The sequence below is a fragment of the Aedes aegypti genome, chromosome 1, assembly GCF_002204515.2.
Source record: "Aedes aegypti strain LVP_AGWG chromosome 1, AaegL5.0 Primary Assembly, whole genome shotgun sequence".
Lineage (NCBI taxonomy): Eukaryota > Metazoa > Arthropoda > Insecta > Diptera > Culicidae > Aedes > Aedes aegypti.
Window position 1 is genome coordinate 268,218,962 of NC_035107.1, and position 16,202 is coordinate 268,235,163.

At 37.9% G+C, this 16,202-nt stretch overlaps 1 protein-coding gene across 2 annotated transcripts in view; it reads right to left on the reverse strand.

The window, feature by feature from the left end:
* Window positions 1-4,695: 4,695 nt before the first annotated feature.
* The window catches only part of LOC5573318 (cyclin-dependent kinase 20), a 30,318-nt gene continuing 18,811 nt past the window's right edge, over window positions 4,696-16,202 (reverse strand). The window contains exons 3-4 of one of the 2 annotated variants that reach the window (XR_002498674.1): window positions 4,894-5,058; window positions 4,696-4,827 (exon numbers count right to left, since the gene is read on the reverse strand). Coding sequence is in view for 1 of the 2 variants with exons in the window: in XM_021837754.1 (XP_021693446.1) it covers window positions 5,017-5,058 (42 nt within the window). In the remaining variant the exon portion in view is untranslated. Of the gene's footprint in view, window positions 5,059-16,202 lie in introns of both variants that reach the window. The other variant, XM_021837754.1, reaches the window with a different exon arrangement.

Genomic DNA, 16,202 nt, shown 5'->3' on the forward strand with positions numbered 1-16,202 from the left:
TCAAGCATTCAATCATGTTCTTTGAAGAGATTCCTCTTAGAATTCTTAAGGAAATTTCGTTATGAATTATTTTCATAATTTTCAGTGCTTTCATCAAGAACTCTTTTATCAGTTTTCACGAAGTTCATCCTGGGCTTTCCACAGAAAATCATACCCAGACTTTCTGATCTCACCAGAAAAATTCTCTAAAAATCTGTATCGGATTACTTAAACAATCTCTCGAAGAATTCGGCCAGAAAATGTATTAGAAATTCTTTTAATCATTTCTTTTGGAAGGTCCTCTACGTACTTATTATATATAAACTGTTAGTTTAAAGTGTCCTCCAGTTGCTCATTAATAATTTGTTTAGGATTTTAATCAGAAAAAAAACACCAAAAATGTCTTCAAGATCACCAAGCAAGGATTCATTTCACGAATTCCTCAGAACAATTTGCTTTTGAAGCCCTACAGTGCTGTTTGAAAATAATCAAATGTTATGTTCAATTAGAAAGAATCCAATTGGGAAATTGTTATTCTCATGATTTCTCAAAGAAGTTCTCTGCCTATCTATCTGGAAGGAAGAACAGTTAAAATTGAGTCTCTGAAGAAGGTCCCAAACGGACTGAAACGTTGGACAAAATAAAATAACAGTTTTTTTTAATTTTGTCAGGACTGAAAAGCCAATCTATCATCAACGCAGATCTACCTGCATTTTTTATATTTCTCTAAAATCAAGGAGCAACATCCCCCATTCCTTCAAAACTTCCTCGGAATTTTTGTTTTATTTTCTTTGCTTTGCTCAACTAAGAAATGTTTTAAAAATTCTAACATTTTTATAAAGTTCCTAGCGGAAACCGTTGAACTGTTCTTTCAAAAACTCTTCCACGGAAATACTCAAAGATTTCCAGAGTAATTTGTTCAGGGATGTCTGAGAGAATTAAATTATTGTTTCCCTAAGATTCTCGTGAACAAAATACCAGAGATTCATTTAAGTATTTTCCAGAGATTTTTTTTCATCAAACCGCACTTACAAAATTCCTAAAAGAGAAAATCCTCCAAAAATTCCCAAAAGAATTTTTTTGAAGAAATTTTTCATCGATTTACTAAGATTTTGCAATTCATTCTTGAACATCTTAAAAAAAATCTCCATCAAGTATTATTTCAGGTTCAAGAAATCATTCCATTTTTTTATTGGTATTATGATTCTTCCATAAATAACATTTAAAAATTTATCCACTCTCCATACTTTGGTTCAAAAACTACTCCCTGAATATCTCAATACTTTTAGGAATTGCTTTACAAATTCCTTTACGAATCACTCCATATCAGATTTCTAGAGAAACACATACAAAAAAAGATTGAAAGAACTTTGTAGGTATTTTTTTAATAATTGCAGCTGACATTTAATTCGGAAAAATTTACTACATTCCTGTCGTAAAATTCATAATCGTCTTTTATAATAAAAAATTATAGGTGGTAAAACGCAGTTTTACTGAAAGTAAAATAAAATCAAAATCTTAGATAATATTTTGTATGAACTCCGAAGTGTCATGATACTATATTATGAACATATTGATGAAGTAAAAACCATTTTTTCCTACCTTTAGAAATATCAAACAAACTAACTTGAATAGTCTATTATCGATTATTTTGTAGTACAGTAGAAGTTAAACGTTGAAATATTGCTGGCATTTTTTAAGAATATTACCAAAGATGTATTGTACATTACTTTGAAAATTTGTTGATGAACTTTCAGAAATCAGGAACCATACGTTTAAGAATTCTGAAATTTTTCAAAACTCCTACAATTTACCTTTTTTAAGATTCCATCAGAATCATCTTTAGAAATTATCCTTGAAATCTATGCTTCTTTGACTTCTGGTTTTCTAGGATTCTGCCAGAAAGCCTCTAGAAATTCCGGCCAAAAATATAGGAATTTGCAATCAGACTATAATTGGTAAATTTATTTCTAAGGAATTGTTTTAGGAAAGATCAATAAAAATTTCTTTATGAATATCTTAAAATACCTTTCCCCCTTCCCAGTTATTTTACTACATGTTTCTCTACAAATTCCTTTTCCGCTGTGCTAACTTTGGAAGCTAAAGTTTTCCAGAGGTATTTCAACAAATTTCTTTTGAAGATTAGAAGGCAAGAGGTGTTTCAAATACAATTTTCTTTCCAATTCATGAATCAACCGGAGATTTGAAGCAAAATTTCTAGAAAAAAAATTTTTTGTGAAATATTGAAATAAATTCACAGAATAATTTCTAGTAGAACTTTCAGTGAAATATCCCAGCATTAGATTTGACAGAAGTAACATCCGGGAACGTATACCGGAATCAACTTGCTAATAAAAAGTAGACAGAGAAGGAATGGATGTCCACCAGGAAGAATTGGGTATGAAGGTATGAACAATATTATTTGATTAATTGCCATGAGATTTGCAAAAGATCTGAAGCCACCCTTCAATATTCCTTGAGGAATTTGATAATAATAATATTCTATGAATAATATCGAAAAGTTATTTGAAAATAATTTGCTACAAATCTGTTGGAAATTAATCAAATAATTTATGAAATAATAAGTTTTCTTGAAATAATATAGTTAAAGCAATAAATTTATTCATGCGAATATTTAAAACATTGAATCAAAATCAAAAAAAGAATTTATTGCTAGAATAACACTATGTCCTATTTTGTTACATTGTTTTAGCCATTAATCTGATAAAAAGTTTCCCATGCTGAAATTCCTTGAAAGTTAAACCTTAATTTTCGTAGTAGTATTTTTAGTATGTATGTTTTTTCAATTATTAAATTTTTTCAGTGAATTCTCATATGGGAAATCAATCGGACGGTTAAGCTTTCGATTGTCGCACGATTCACCGAAGTCAGAACAGCCGCGCTGATGCTGTGTAACGTAAACGAGGTTTTCTCAATATAGTTGTACAATATTACATAACGTAACTACTGAAGCGATTTTTTTGTTAATAACAAGAGTCATGTACATAATTCCAGAAGAATTTGCGTCATCTTAAATCGGTTTTGTTTTATTTTTTTTATTGTCATCAAAAATTCTGGGGGGGGGGGCCTGGATGATTCTGGAGGGGGCCAGGCCCCCTGGCCCCCCCTGTTCCTACGCCAATGATTCTGTTCAATGTTTTTTTTTTTCAAAGAATGCCACAATGAAATCCTGCAAGATTTAATACTGGGATCCAATTAATCATTTTCGCGTTTAGTTTCATACAGGCGTATCTGAAGTGATCGATTTCTCCTCATCAATTTTCTCTTTAAATCAGTACACGATTTGTGAAATATTTTACGATGCAGCATGACGGAGTACGATGAGTACTTTACACTGAAGCAAAATAGTAGTCGAAAATAGTCACCCGGACAAATAATTAACTAAAGAGGAAATTGATGAAGAGAAATCGGTCACTGTAGTTACGCCCTTATGCTACTGAACGCGAGATTCCTCAATACATATTCGTTTAATTGATCAAAACACAAAAAACGTCCGGGGTTTTTTTATAAACTTGTTTTAGAATTATTTCAAATATTGCTCCAGGGATTCCTTTTGGAATTCTCCCAGATAATCTTTCAAGAGTGTGTTTAGGAGTTTGTCAAAAAATATCCTACACAAATTTACGGTACAATGTGTAGTTCAGAATTACCTGGAAAAATCCTTCGTTAAACTTCAGGAACTTAACGCTGAATAATCTTTAGAGATTTTGTTTGAAAGTTTCTCGGATTCCTACCCCTCTCCCATGATAAAAATGAGAGGCTAAACCCTTCACTGCACTGCGTTATTTACAATCACCCTTTAACACCAAATTTGTTTTACAACCTTTTCCAAAAACTTGTTGCGAAACTTTCGCGCGAAAATTTGCGTCAATAAACAACGTGCCCCGCTCAATCGAATTCCATCCGACAAATCACCTCGTTCCATGTGAACGAATATTAAGGATCTGCGCCTTGGTTGCGAATGGAAAATTTTCTCTGGCTTGGGGCGGCGAGTAGAAACTTTCGCCATTATTCCAAGTGCGGCTGATTTATTATGGCGGGCAAAAAAGGGGCCTCCATTAGATTTCGGGTGGCAAACCATTTTCCATCTTGGAAAGGCAGCGTATAAGCTATAGCTAAATGCGGTTGTACATCGTAATCCCATCGTTTAATGTTGGTGCTTTGCTCACATTTTCACTTTTCCGTCCATTTCCAGTTGAAGGTTGAAAAGTTGATGGCGTTTTTTACTGCAGCTGGGTGGTTACTGTGGCCCGGAGATACTGAATCTGACTAAACATTTAAATTAATAATTATGACGATAAAAGCACATTCCGTGGCATTCTTTCCGACTGGTACCACGGTCGAGTTCAACCAGCGAATAGCGACCTTCATCTTTACCCGGATAAAAATACACAATTAATTTAATGGTTGAACTTATTCAAATACCATATTGCAAAATTCATTGTCATTTCCAAAAATATCATAGCACGTCTAGTTTTTGAGATATTGGCTGTTCAAAATGCGTAATTTAGCGACTGTAGTCAACTTGCATGCAAATTTCCCAGCTTGTTAGCGATTTATTTTCTAATATACCACTGAATTCAAACTTTTTGTGTTGAAGAATACTTATAAACAAAGTTCATACTACTTTCGGTACTCAAAAGTTATTTTTGATGGTTTAGAAAAGTATTGTATCTTTATATAAAAACAATTAAGAATTTTGTATGGATACAATAAAATCCATTGTATTCTAATAATATTTATTTTTAGGGCAGCGTGATACCTCACCCGATGCGGAAAAGAGCTGTGAGTTTCGCCCGTTTCGCCATAGTAATCACCACCTGCGGACTAATATATATTTACTTTATGGTTCAACCCTTTTTTCCTCCGTGATGGCGATTCGTGAATACTCACTCTCTCGCGTATCTAGCAAGGAAATTTCATATGTCGGATGACACCGCTGACGTGATGATAATATCCGCTTTGGGGTTGGACCACAGCTCGTCAGGACTCCAGCTTGTGTGATCTATCGGGGTCCTAGCTTTCATCTCCATCGGTAAAATACGGTTGCTGCATGGCCTGGGGAAGGATGATGGGAGATAATGGACGGTTTAATTCAATTAATTAACGCCTCTTTATAAAATAACTATTCTCGTTGAATTAGATCCCGCATACCGTTTATGTGAGTTTTGTAAACTTGTTTTGATTATTCAGAAGCTACATTTAGATCACAAATTAATTTTTAAGACACGTTCTGTGTAATCTGAACGCCCAGCTATTCAGCAAGATCAAGTTGAGGGTCGTGGGTTCGAACCCCACCGCTTGAGGATCTTAAGGAATTGGATGTTTGGTCGACTTTATATGGCATAAATTATTTCTATTCCTGCCACACGATAAATAGAGTGAGATGGAGCAATAGTTTGATCTTAGTGTAATAATCTTCTATATAAATAAAAATGGAACGGTGTTTGTATGTCACGAAATGGCTCAAGAACGGGCCAACGGATTTTCATGAATCCTTCACAGTTGAATTCGTTAAGGGTTCCGACGTGTTCGTGTGTATAAAAAGCAAAGGATATTTACCGGGAAAGTTGAAAAAAAAACAGGAGTGAACAGAACTTCCATTTTGCACGGGGCGTTTCATGGCGTTTTTCAACAGCCTACTTGATGGCAAGACGAAGTTTGCCGGGACTACTAGTAATAAATATTTTCAAAAAAAAAAATCTAACAGTTGGAAAAAAAATATCACACAGTGACCATTTAACATACTGGCCACAATTTTGCTGATCAAACTTATGCCATAACATTTACCCATTTTTAGTTATAACATATTGAAAATTGATTATCTTAAACGAACTTATGCCCCGCCGGTAGGGTGAGAGTTCGATTTTCGTGTGGAAACACAAAATATCGATACTTTTATCACACGCATGCTTTATATCAGCCATAAACTTATGTTTGCAGACAAATACATACTAAATTTTCCTCACAAAGTTGATCGTTAATTGTAATATACTTAAAAATAGTAATAGTTTGCCAAACTTCGTAAAAACGTGAAATTTTGGTGACTTTTTTCGCAAGATTAGGTTAATTTAGCTAAGTTTAAAGATAATACGTGGATTTAAGGAAATTTACTTTTTTTCCGCGGATTATATGTTACACGAATTTTTGCCCCACTATGGTCCAAAAATGGTTAGTATTTATGCAAAAACTAATCCATCTCAAGCATCCTTATGATCGGCCTAGAAACGGCTTTACATACAAAATTGAATAAAACTATATATGTATATATATTTTGTTCTATGCAAAATAACAAAAAGCCATATATTTTTTTTTTCAAATATCAACCGATTTCTATACAGCCCATAAATGCATACCAGTCCCACTAGAAAAACAGCGCACCTAAGAAAACCGCTATAGAAGTCGTGAACGCTTTTATATTTTATTCACTTCAATTAAATTGAAAATGCGATGTTTTCGCACCCAAATTTGCACTCAAATGGTGCAATGAACAATTGATTACAGTATTGCATAAATTTTGTTCATTAATTTATCCAAATAATTAGTTAATTCACGGGAAAATGTACACGTGACTGATATACGTATTTCCTCTTGAATGTACGAAAATAAACGCATAACAGCATCAGTGCTTACTATAGTGCATCGGTCTTCACATGTGAATTATTGTTGTTTGACAGTTTAGTGTCTGCATTCAAAGTCGCGAAAATGTCTGTCTCGAAAAGTTATGGTACAGTCGACTCTCCACATCTCGATGTTCTACATCTCGATATCTCTCCCTATGTCGATGATTTTTTCGGTCCCGTCAATCTGCATACATTTTCACTCTCCATATCTCGATATCTCCCTATCTCGATGTGATTTTTGTTCCCAATTTTCTCTCCGTATGTCGATATGCCCATTATCAAAGGCTACTAGACTAGATTTTAGAGATTCAAAACAATTTGCGAAGACGAAATGACATCTGTTTGTTTTTGATTTTCCTGGCAACGGAGTGATTTTCAATCTAGTATTCGTTAAAAATTTGTTCTAAGTCTCGATCTCTCCCTATCTCGATGGTCCCTTCGATATCGAGATGTGGAGAGGCAACTGTACTTCTAATAAGATAAGGACATTTGTGAAGGCAATGCTGACGGCGACGGCTGCTTTCAGTTTCCACCGAAGATGTACCAGTATTGGGTAAGCTATCTGAAATCGTTTGAGGACACTGAATATGCGACGGGAACCGGTGAAACGGACTCAGACTAGAGTGTCCATCCCAGCACATCCCGGGACAAAAAATCCCGAGATTTGACAAATTTAGGAATTCCCTAAACAAGCGTAAGATTTTATGAAAACTACCAAATTTCAATAAAAACAATGGCATTTTTTCTCAGAATCAAGCCTTATTCGATAAAATAGAAAATCATCATGAGAAAAAAATGAATAGGTAGGTATTTCTATTGAACAAACAAATATTTACCAAATGAAATACACACATTTTATATATCTAGTTGTAATAGTTTTTGTATTGCTTCTGATCAACATAAGCCGTTTTATAAGCCTAGGTTGAAAAAAGCAAGTCAAAAAGTACACCTGTATTTCAGTTGATAATTTTCAGTAATTAACTTTTAGCATCATCTCCTGAAGTACCTTCAATGATCTAAAATTGTTTCTTTTGCTACAAAGTTTTGATTACCTTTCAAACGTTTGAAGTAAACTGTATCTACATTATGACTTAAAATTTTTACCACACTATTTTATAAAAAAAATCCCAAGCAAACCCGTAATTAGTCAAGCGAAGCTAAAATATTAGAATACAAAACTCATACATAAAATGTGATATGTTATAATTAAATTTCACTTTATTTCATTGTAAAAACATTAAATTGTTGAATTTTTACTTCTATTTCATTTAAAATACTAACTTTGTTGAAAATCTGAAAAATCCCGGGATTTCCCGGGACAAGTTTGAATTTTCATACCGAGTCCCGGGACAAGCAAAATGGTCGGGAAATGGACACTCTAACTAAGACGGAAGTTATACGGCCGTTGATGAATTCGCCAAAAACGCAAGACAAAAAAAAAAAAAGAATTGAAAGCGAGATACAACGCCAAGAAGCACCGTTTATCCCACCAAGTAAAGCTCCAGGCTTAAAATCTCTAAGGAAGACCGTATTCGCTTAAGGTGAAGATGAATCGAAGCCAAACTTCAAATTTTCAAGAGCACGGATCTGGAGAACCAAACATTCGTTTAAGCTGAAAACTTAATTGATTGGTCACTCGCTGGTGGTGACCAATCGATTAGGTTCTCAGCTCAAACGGATGTTTGGTTCTCCAGATCCGTGCTCTTGAAAATTTGAAGTTTGGCTTCGATTCATCTTCACCTTAACACGGTGTTCTGGGCATTGGATTCACGAGAGCAAATCAGCTATATTCGCCAGAGCGTGGAACGAGTGGATGTTCAAAGACGGCGTCACTACAAGTACGAGGAAGACGATCCGAGGAAATCCAATAGTTTTGTATTTCATCTGGCTGAATCAAACGGTTCTTCCGTCAAAATGTGTTGGAGATTTTTCCTGATCACTCTAGTTACGGCAACAATACTTACCATAAATCTCCCTTACTTGACTTCCTTATTAACACAATTTATCGCGAGTCCTTATCACAAGTCGCGAGACTGACATGCGTTTATTAGTAACGTGGGACAGACCAAGTTCGATATTATTTTCAACATTTTTAGAACAAACGTATTGTTTTCTTATAATACCATATGAAAGTGCATGCAATTTAATGACGTTTCCCGTAATTAACTAAAAATTGACAAAAACTCACGTGGGTCTGTTATGCATTTATGGTCAGTGTAATATTAGAAGTGAAAGTCTCTTGGATGAATAGCGTTTGAATCACAATATCATTTGTATTGCGGCGCTTATATTAAATCCACATCCAGCGGCGGCGGTAAGCTAGAAATTTCAAAAGAAACTCTTGGTCCACTCAAACTTTTGCCCCACTTCACTCTACACTACACATTTGCTCATAACAACACTAAGATAAGAAGACTGACAGTACAGAGCCTGTCCCAGTTCAGACGTAACGCCAGAAAGAAGAATATACCGTTTTTGTCTCAAATTTCGAACATGACTCATATTCCGAACAGTGGCGAGTTTGAAGATAAGAACTGATTTCTTCACAACTTTCATACATAGAGCACTTGAATCATACAAGAATTGATCATCCTGGAAAGATACTTGAAATGTTTTTTACAAAAATTGCAATAAAAAGTGAAGTGTTCGGAGCATGAGCCATGTTCGGAATTTGAGACAAAACGGTAACTCTTTCAATATTTTCCAGAATTGTGTGATAATCTTGACTGAGATTCTGCGAGAATTGAGCTCAGCATTACATCCAGGCTTTATTTTGCTCATCTTTATCTGATAGATGGAGCGGCCTCGTACGCTCACAACAATTATGAGTCAGCATTCGATGTTGGTTGAATAATCTGTGGCTGAGAGAGTGGAGAGAAACGTTGGCTCTATCCGAACGCACATCTTCCATTTGACAGCTCTAGCTTACTGCGAGGCTCTGCAAACACATCATCATTGCTTTTGGGATGAACTGAGATTGGTTTCTCCGTCAACGCAAGAGCATGATTTCGCTTTCGAGCTGTCTGGAAATGCTCTTCCCCGAACTGAGAAATGGGAAAACATGCTCTCCCCCTAACTGAGAAAGGGAGAAAATAATCTCTTTCTCTTTTAAGCACTGAAGTTGTCAAAACAAACTCTTCACCACTGTGGGAATGAAAATTATAACCAAACACAAACGTGTAAACTCTTCATCCCGCAGAGCTCGTACGCTCAGTTTGTGTGTGGGTAAAATCGCCTCTCTTTTGTAGTTGATCATTAAAAGGGGGAGAAAGAGGATAAGTCAAGAGCAAGGAAGAAGCCTGATTACATCAGCTTTTTTTAAATTGGGCTTACTCTTTGGTGTATCTTTTTAATATTTCCAGCTCAATTCAAAACAAATATTCTAAACGTTTTGGTGGTTTGAATACTATTCAAGTAAGGGACACATATTCTGGAGAAGACGAATGCAGCGCGTACGGTCATGCTGCCACAAGGAAAACTGCAGAACATGGTACGTTATAGACGATAACGGCAACAGCAGACCCGCCTCTCTGAGAGAAAAAAAAACCGCCTGGAGGAGATGGAACAGCTGTGCCGGTCTCAAGTGACACGTAAGTTCTATCAGAAGCATACGTAGTATCGACAGCGTAGAGCTACGGAAAATTATGGACGAGAACAGCTTTCCCGGGAAGCTCACGAGACTGATAAGAGCGACGATGGAAGGTGTGCAAAATTGTGTGAAGGTTTCAGGCGAACACTCCAGTTCGTTTGGATCCCGCCGGGGACTACTGCTACCTATAGACGGGATACGTTCGAGGTGGTCGACGAGTTCGTCTACCCTGGATGCTTGCTGACGGCTGATAATAACGTTAGCCGTGAAATACGGAGGCGCATCATCAGTGGGGGCCCAGATAGCCGTAGCGGTAAACGCGCAGCTATTCAGCATGACCAAGCTGAGGGTCGTGGGTTCGAATCCCACCGATCGAGAATATTTTCGGGTTGGAAATTTTCTCGACTTCCCTGGGCATAGAGTATCTTCGTACCTGCCACACGATATACACATGCAAAAATGGTCATTGGCATAGTAAGCTCTCAGTTAATAACTGTGGAAATGCTCATAAGAACACTAAGCTGAGAAGCAGGCTCCTGTCCCAGTGGGGACGTAACGCCAGAAAGAAGAATCATCAGTGGAAGTCGGGCCTACTATGGCCTTCACAAAAAGCTGCGGTCAGAAAAGATTCACACCCGCACCAAACGTACCATGCACAAAACGCTCATAAGGCCGGTAGTTCCCTACGGGTATGAAACGTGGACGATGCTCGTGGAGGACTGGAAAGCACTTGAGTCTTCGAACATCAGGTGCTTAGGACGATTTTTGGCGGTGTGCAGGAAAACGGTGTGTGGCGGTGAAGGATGAACCACGAGCTCGCCCAACTCTACGGCGAACCCAGTATCCAGAAGGTGACCAAAGTTGGGAGGATACGATGGGCAGGGCATGTTGCAAGAATGCCGGATAGCAATCCTGCAAAGATGGCGTTCGCGTTGGATCCGGTTGGTACAAGAAGGCGTGGAGGGGAGCGAGCTAGGTGGGCGGAGCAAGTGCGCATCGATTTGAGGAGTGTGGAGCAGAAGCGAGGATGGAGAGCTGCGGCCACGAAACAAGTATTGTGGCGTAAAATTGTTGATTCAGTGTTATCTGTTTAGATGTTAACTAAATAAATAAATAATAATTCATAGTCGGAAACACAAATCACGAAAAAGTAGTTGTTGGTAGGTTCTATCTTATAGATTTATAGACGGGATGCGCAGGCTGCACGTTGGGCAGCCCTGTTATACCTACATGCTCCTTTTCACTTCGAGCAAAAGATCAATATGCCGATGAACGCAAATTGAATTCCACACAGTCTTCCCAAACGAACATGGAACACGTTGGGTACTGGTGTTTTCGTACTCGCTTCGAACCCTGTTCTCGTGTTCAAACCGAAACCACGAAGCAGTTTACGAACCAGTACCTAAACCCGAACTTATGTTTGGAGAACCAAAGTTCGAACCGATGTTTAGAAACCGGTACAACCGCACAGTATTGACAATTCGAGTGATAATTAGAAGTTCGGCAGTCAAAACTTCGGCGAAGTTCGGCGTCGGCATTCTAATTTGGTGCTTCGCCGACGCATAAGGATTGCCTTTGTCGGCGTAGCACTTCGGTAGAATGCCGACGCCGAACTTCGGCTAACTTTCGGTGATATTTCATTTCTCTTATGAACTTCGGTCTAAAGTTAATCTGAATGCACAATACACCATCACGAGTACGCGGCAGCATCAGTGTGTTTTGTTTTGTATTTTGTTTTCTCCCGTAGCAACGCGTTGTTTGCTCAGTTTGCTATAGTCAGTTCATTCGCACGCATATAATTTTCTACCTCAAGCTGTGTTCTGTAACGAGATCCTCGTCACGAGAAGTATCATAAAGTTCAAGTTAAATTTTATCAGCGTTCATTCGAACTGCTGTCTTTCGATTTGTTTTGTACTATGGCTACCATGGTTTGAACCAATGTTTCAAACCTCGGTTCAACAGAAGTTCTAGTGTACCGGGTTCAATATGCAACGCGAGTTTTTTGCCGTCGTGCGTTTGCTATTAAACACGAGTAGAATGATGCGAACCAAGTTGAACATCGGTAATGTTCATGGGAAGACTGATTACATACAATTCTAAATGGCTTCTAAAATGGCTTCATTTTTGATTAATAAGGTAAGTTTCAGGGTGGCACATTAAGAAACTCTGGAATATCTCTAACAATGAGGATCACGATCATCTAACTAGGAGCGGGACGATTCGCAAAAAAGACCATTAGCATAAGACCGTTTCGCATACTTTTTTATGGTGGACTTTTCGCATAATGGACGTTTGGCATATAGAAAATATGCCTTCTTTAAAATGCTACCTGCTATTATATGGAACTGCTTTAGGCAAAATGCCCATAATGACAAACGTCTTCATGCGAAACATCCCAACGAACAGTTAGTGCAAATGTAAACATTCTCTAGGCCCTCTTTATACGGCTTTATGCTGAGTAAAGGCGCTGTACATACGAACGAAAGCTTCTATGCGATCCTTTTACCAACAAATCTGGCGAATCTACTCAGCTACTTTTAAGCTGTGTTGGCAGCTTTTATTCATACCGATCATTGCTCTATCTCGACAGTTATACGACAAGCAGCTGTGTAACATCTTCGGAAGGCGCTTTCTCAACCATTTCGCAACTGTTGAAATAATTATTATACAGCTTCGCTGTATTATCGATTAAATATTATTTTCAAGCTGTTTCACAGCTTCCGGAATTCATATCATAAGTATCTGAATTTAATGTTCCCAACGTTACCTGCCACCGCTTGGAATCGAACTCACGATCTCTGCATCCACAAGTCTCGACGCTGTCCTTGTTGCCACCACAGTCTATATCGAAAGGCAAAGAAAACACACCGTTTTGTTCTACATCGAAAACGGTTCACACAATATTTTAAAATGATCGTAAAAGATGCCATAGCCGCGCTTACACCACTTCATCAGGCTGTAAAAGGGTGTGAAACGTCAAACGCAATGTTTACATCCAACAAGCTGAGTAGATGCGCCACAAGTTGTTGTTTTACAGCATACTGCTGTATGCTCGCTGTATAAATAACGACAAAGCGCTTCTTTAATATATATTGAGCAGCATAACAAATCATATTGTATAGAAGCAGCCGGATTGATCATGGCGAGTTTTATTCCACATCATTAGGTTGCTATCTTTAACGGTGTTGAGTTACAGCTTAGTGAAAGCAGCAAAAGCGATAACTGACGAATTTTATTCAGCTAAGATTTGTAGCTGCAAAACGTTTGCGTTACAGCTGTATTAACGCTAATCGTTCTATTTTTGACAGCTTTCATTTTTTGCTGCGATCGCAGCTTCAATTCAACTGTTATACAGCACAAAGCAAATAATCTTGGCTTATAGCGCTAAAATTGTTAGTTGGGATCCTTATGCTAAAAGGGTCACCTCTATCTAACCTTTAATATAAGGATCATGAAAATAGAAAAGTTTCGTTTTTGAAATGCTGTCAAAAATATGATGAAAAAAATACATGAAACAGAAGAATTATGGCGTTTTACGTAGTCTTTAAAATGGTTAAACATATTAAGCCTCAATTTTTTTTGTTTTCTCTCATAAGGCAAACCAGTATTGAAAAGTGTGGTACATATTGCAAAAAAAGCAGTTCGTCACTAGAATGTATGTAGTAGTGCCCTTTTTCAATTGAAAGTTTAATTTTCATTTATGTGATAATATCACAGCCCTTGAAAAGTTTGTCTGTTTTGTAGTTTCTATGAAACTAATACTTCACATCTTATAGTGCTTCAGTTTGGATTACAAATTAAATTGCAGGCAAAATGGAACCTTAAATGCAGAAATAGTAATTCAGCAAAATAGCTAATAACTGTGGAAGTGCTCTTAAAACAAACAAGAGAAACAGGCCCATTTCTACAGGAGAAGTAATGTCAAAAAGTAGAAGGAGTACCCAAGTAACCAGTAAGCACGATAATGCGGCACGGTAACAGCATTATATGCGCATATAGGGTAATCATTTTCATTCCTCTCCGAACGCTAGCCAGAGTCGGTCGTGTTTTCTTGCTACCTACGAGTCAAGTGAAGTGATTCTTGCAGAAAAGTGAACTGTTTTTTCCCCACGTTGCGTGGTTTTTTACGGTTACTTTTATAGTGCATATAATCGCTTACCCGCGTTCCGGACCACGGAAGCAGCCAGCCTTAAGCCTAGTCTTCTGGCTGGACTGTTCAACTTTAACCAAAGCCATCCGCTGTGCCATCATCATCAGCACACCAGAGGCCATACATCAACAGGCGGCCGTTTGCTGCCAACCGGCTGCTCAATCTTCATTCCTAGCAGCACCCGGACAATACATCCATCTGCTGACCAGCACGTGCTTATCGAAAACAACAGCACCGGAGAAGCATACATTGGATGCATTGAATAAGTATTTACTTCGTTCTGCCGATCTCTTTGTCTACGGTCTGTCCTTTCTCCGACGTTGTTAGCAGGTGATCAATTCACCTACCATCGGTAATTACTTTTCTTACTATTTTTTTTTTCTCATCGTTAATTTCGTTTTCATTTTTCATAATAAATTTAATATTAGTATTAAGTCCCCTAAAGGGCAATTCCCTTGTTTTGCTTTTTGTTTTTTTTTCTAACGTTATTTTTTTTTCTGCTGTACATTTTTTTTTCATTATTATTATAATTATTAATCCGTACATTATTTGTGGTTAATTTACCCAAAGTGCAATCACATTTTGCATTCCCCTTTTTTATTGTAAATATTTTGTAATTACCTTTATTTGCAATTAGTATTATTTTCATTGTTATTAAAACTACCGTTAAGTGCAAACCAGCCAAACACCGTTCACATTTCTTGGTCCACTATATTATTTTATTTGCACATATATTTTGAACTGTCTTTTGAAGGGGTAATACTACCCCATGGAACCAAAAGACAAAGGCGGGGGTTCGTCGCGCTTCGAAATTTCCTCGGATGATGAATCAAGTACGAAACATTCTAACGTTGTCCCAAAATTGATTCCGCTGCATATTGCCGAAATGGAGACGACTGATACAGTTAACCTTTCTCCATTTCTTCCAGTCGCCTCGGAAGAACACGCAAACAGTTCCTCCAGCATTGACCCTTCCGAAGATGTTGAATCTATTGAATCTCCTTCTTACGAAATTTTGACCAATGATCAAGTGCCAATGGATACGTCCTCCATCACTCGTAAAACAAATCAACCCCTGGTGCTTTCCTCTTCTTCTGGTACGGTTAAGGAAGCGACCCCCCGTCTGAAAGCTTATCCACCCGGATCTAAGGGTCCCTTTCTGGTTTTCTTCCGGTCCAAAGGCAAACCGTTGAACAAATTACAAATTGAGAAAGATCTGGCAAAGTCGTTTCGGGGCATCGAATCAGTAGATGCTCCCAGCCGTGACAAACTGCGTGTCACGGTTAGTGATCGTGAACAGGCCAATAAGATTGTTGCCTACAAACTCTTCTCGATGGAGTACAGAGTATACCTTCCAAGTCGAGAAATTGAGATCGCAGGAGTGGTCACCGAACCGTATTTAAGTTGTGCTGACATCAAATCTGGTGTTGGAGGGTTTAAAAACCGTGCCGTCCCTCCAGTCGCCATACTTGATGCCAGACAAATGAACCAGGTGGCTCCTGATGGCAAAAAACAGCCCTCGAATTCATTTTGCGTAACCTTCTCCGGATCGGCGCTTCCAGATTACCTGGTGATCGGGAAACTTCGGTTACCCGTTCGCCTCTATAAACCGACGGTTATGCACTGTGATAAGTGCCAGCAAATTGGTCATACATCACCTTTCTGCTGCAACAAACCACGGTGCGCAAAGTGCGGTGAGCTACATGTGCAGGGTGCCTGCAGTTCTGAACCCAAGTGTGCATGTTGTGGTCAAGCTCCACATGAGCTTACTGCGTGCCCGAAGTTTATAGAGCGGGAGAAACATCAAATACGCTCTCTGAAACAACGGTCAAAGCAATCT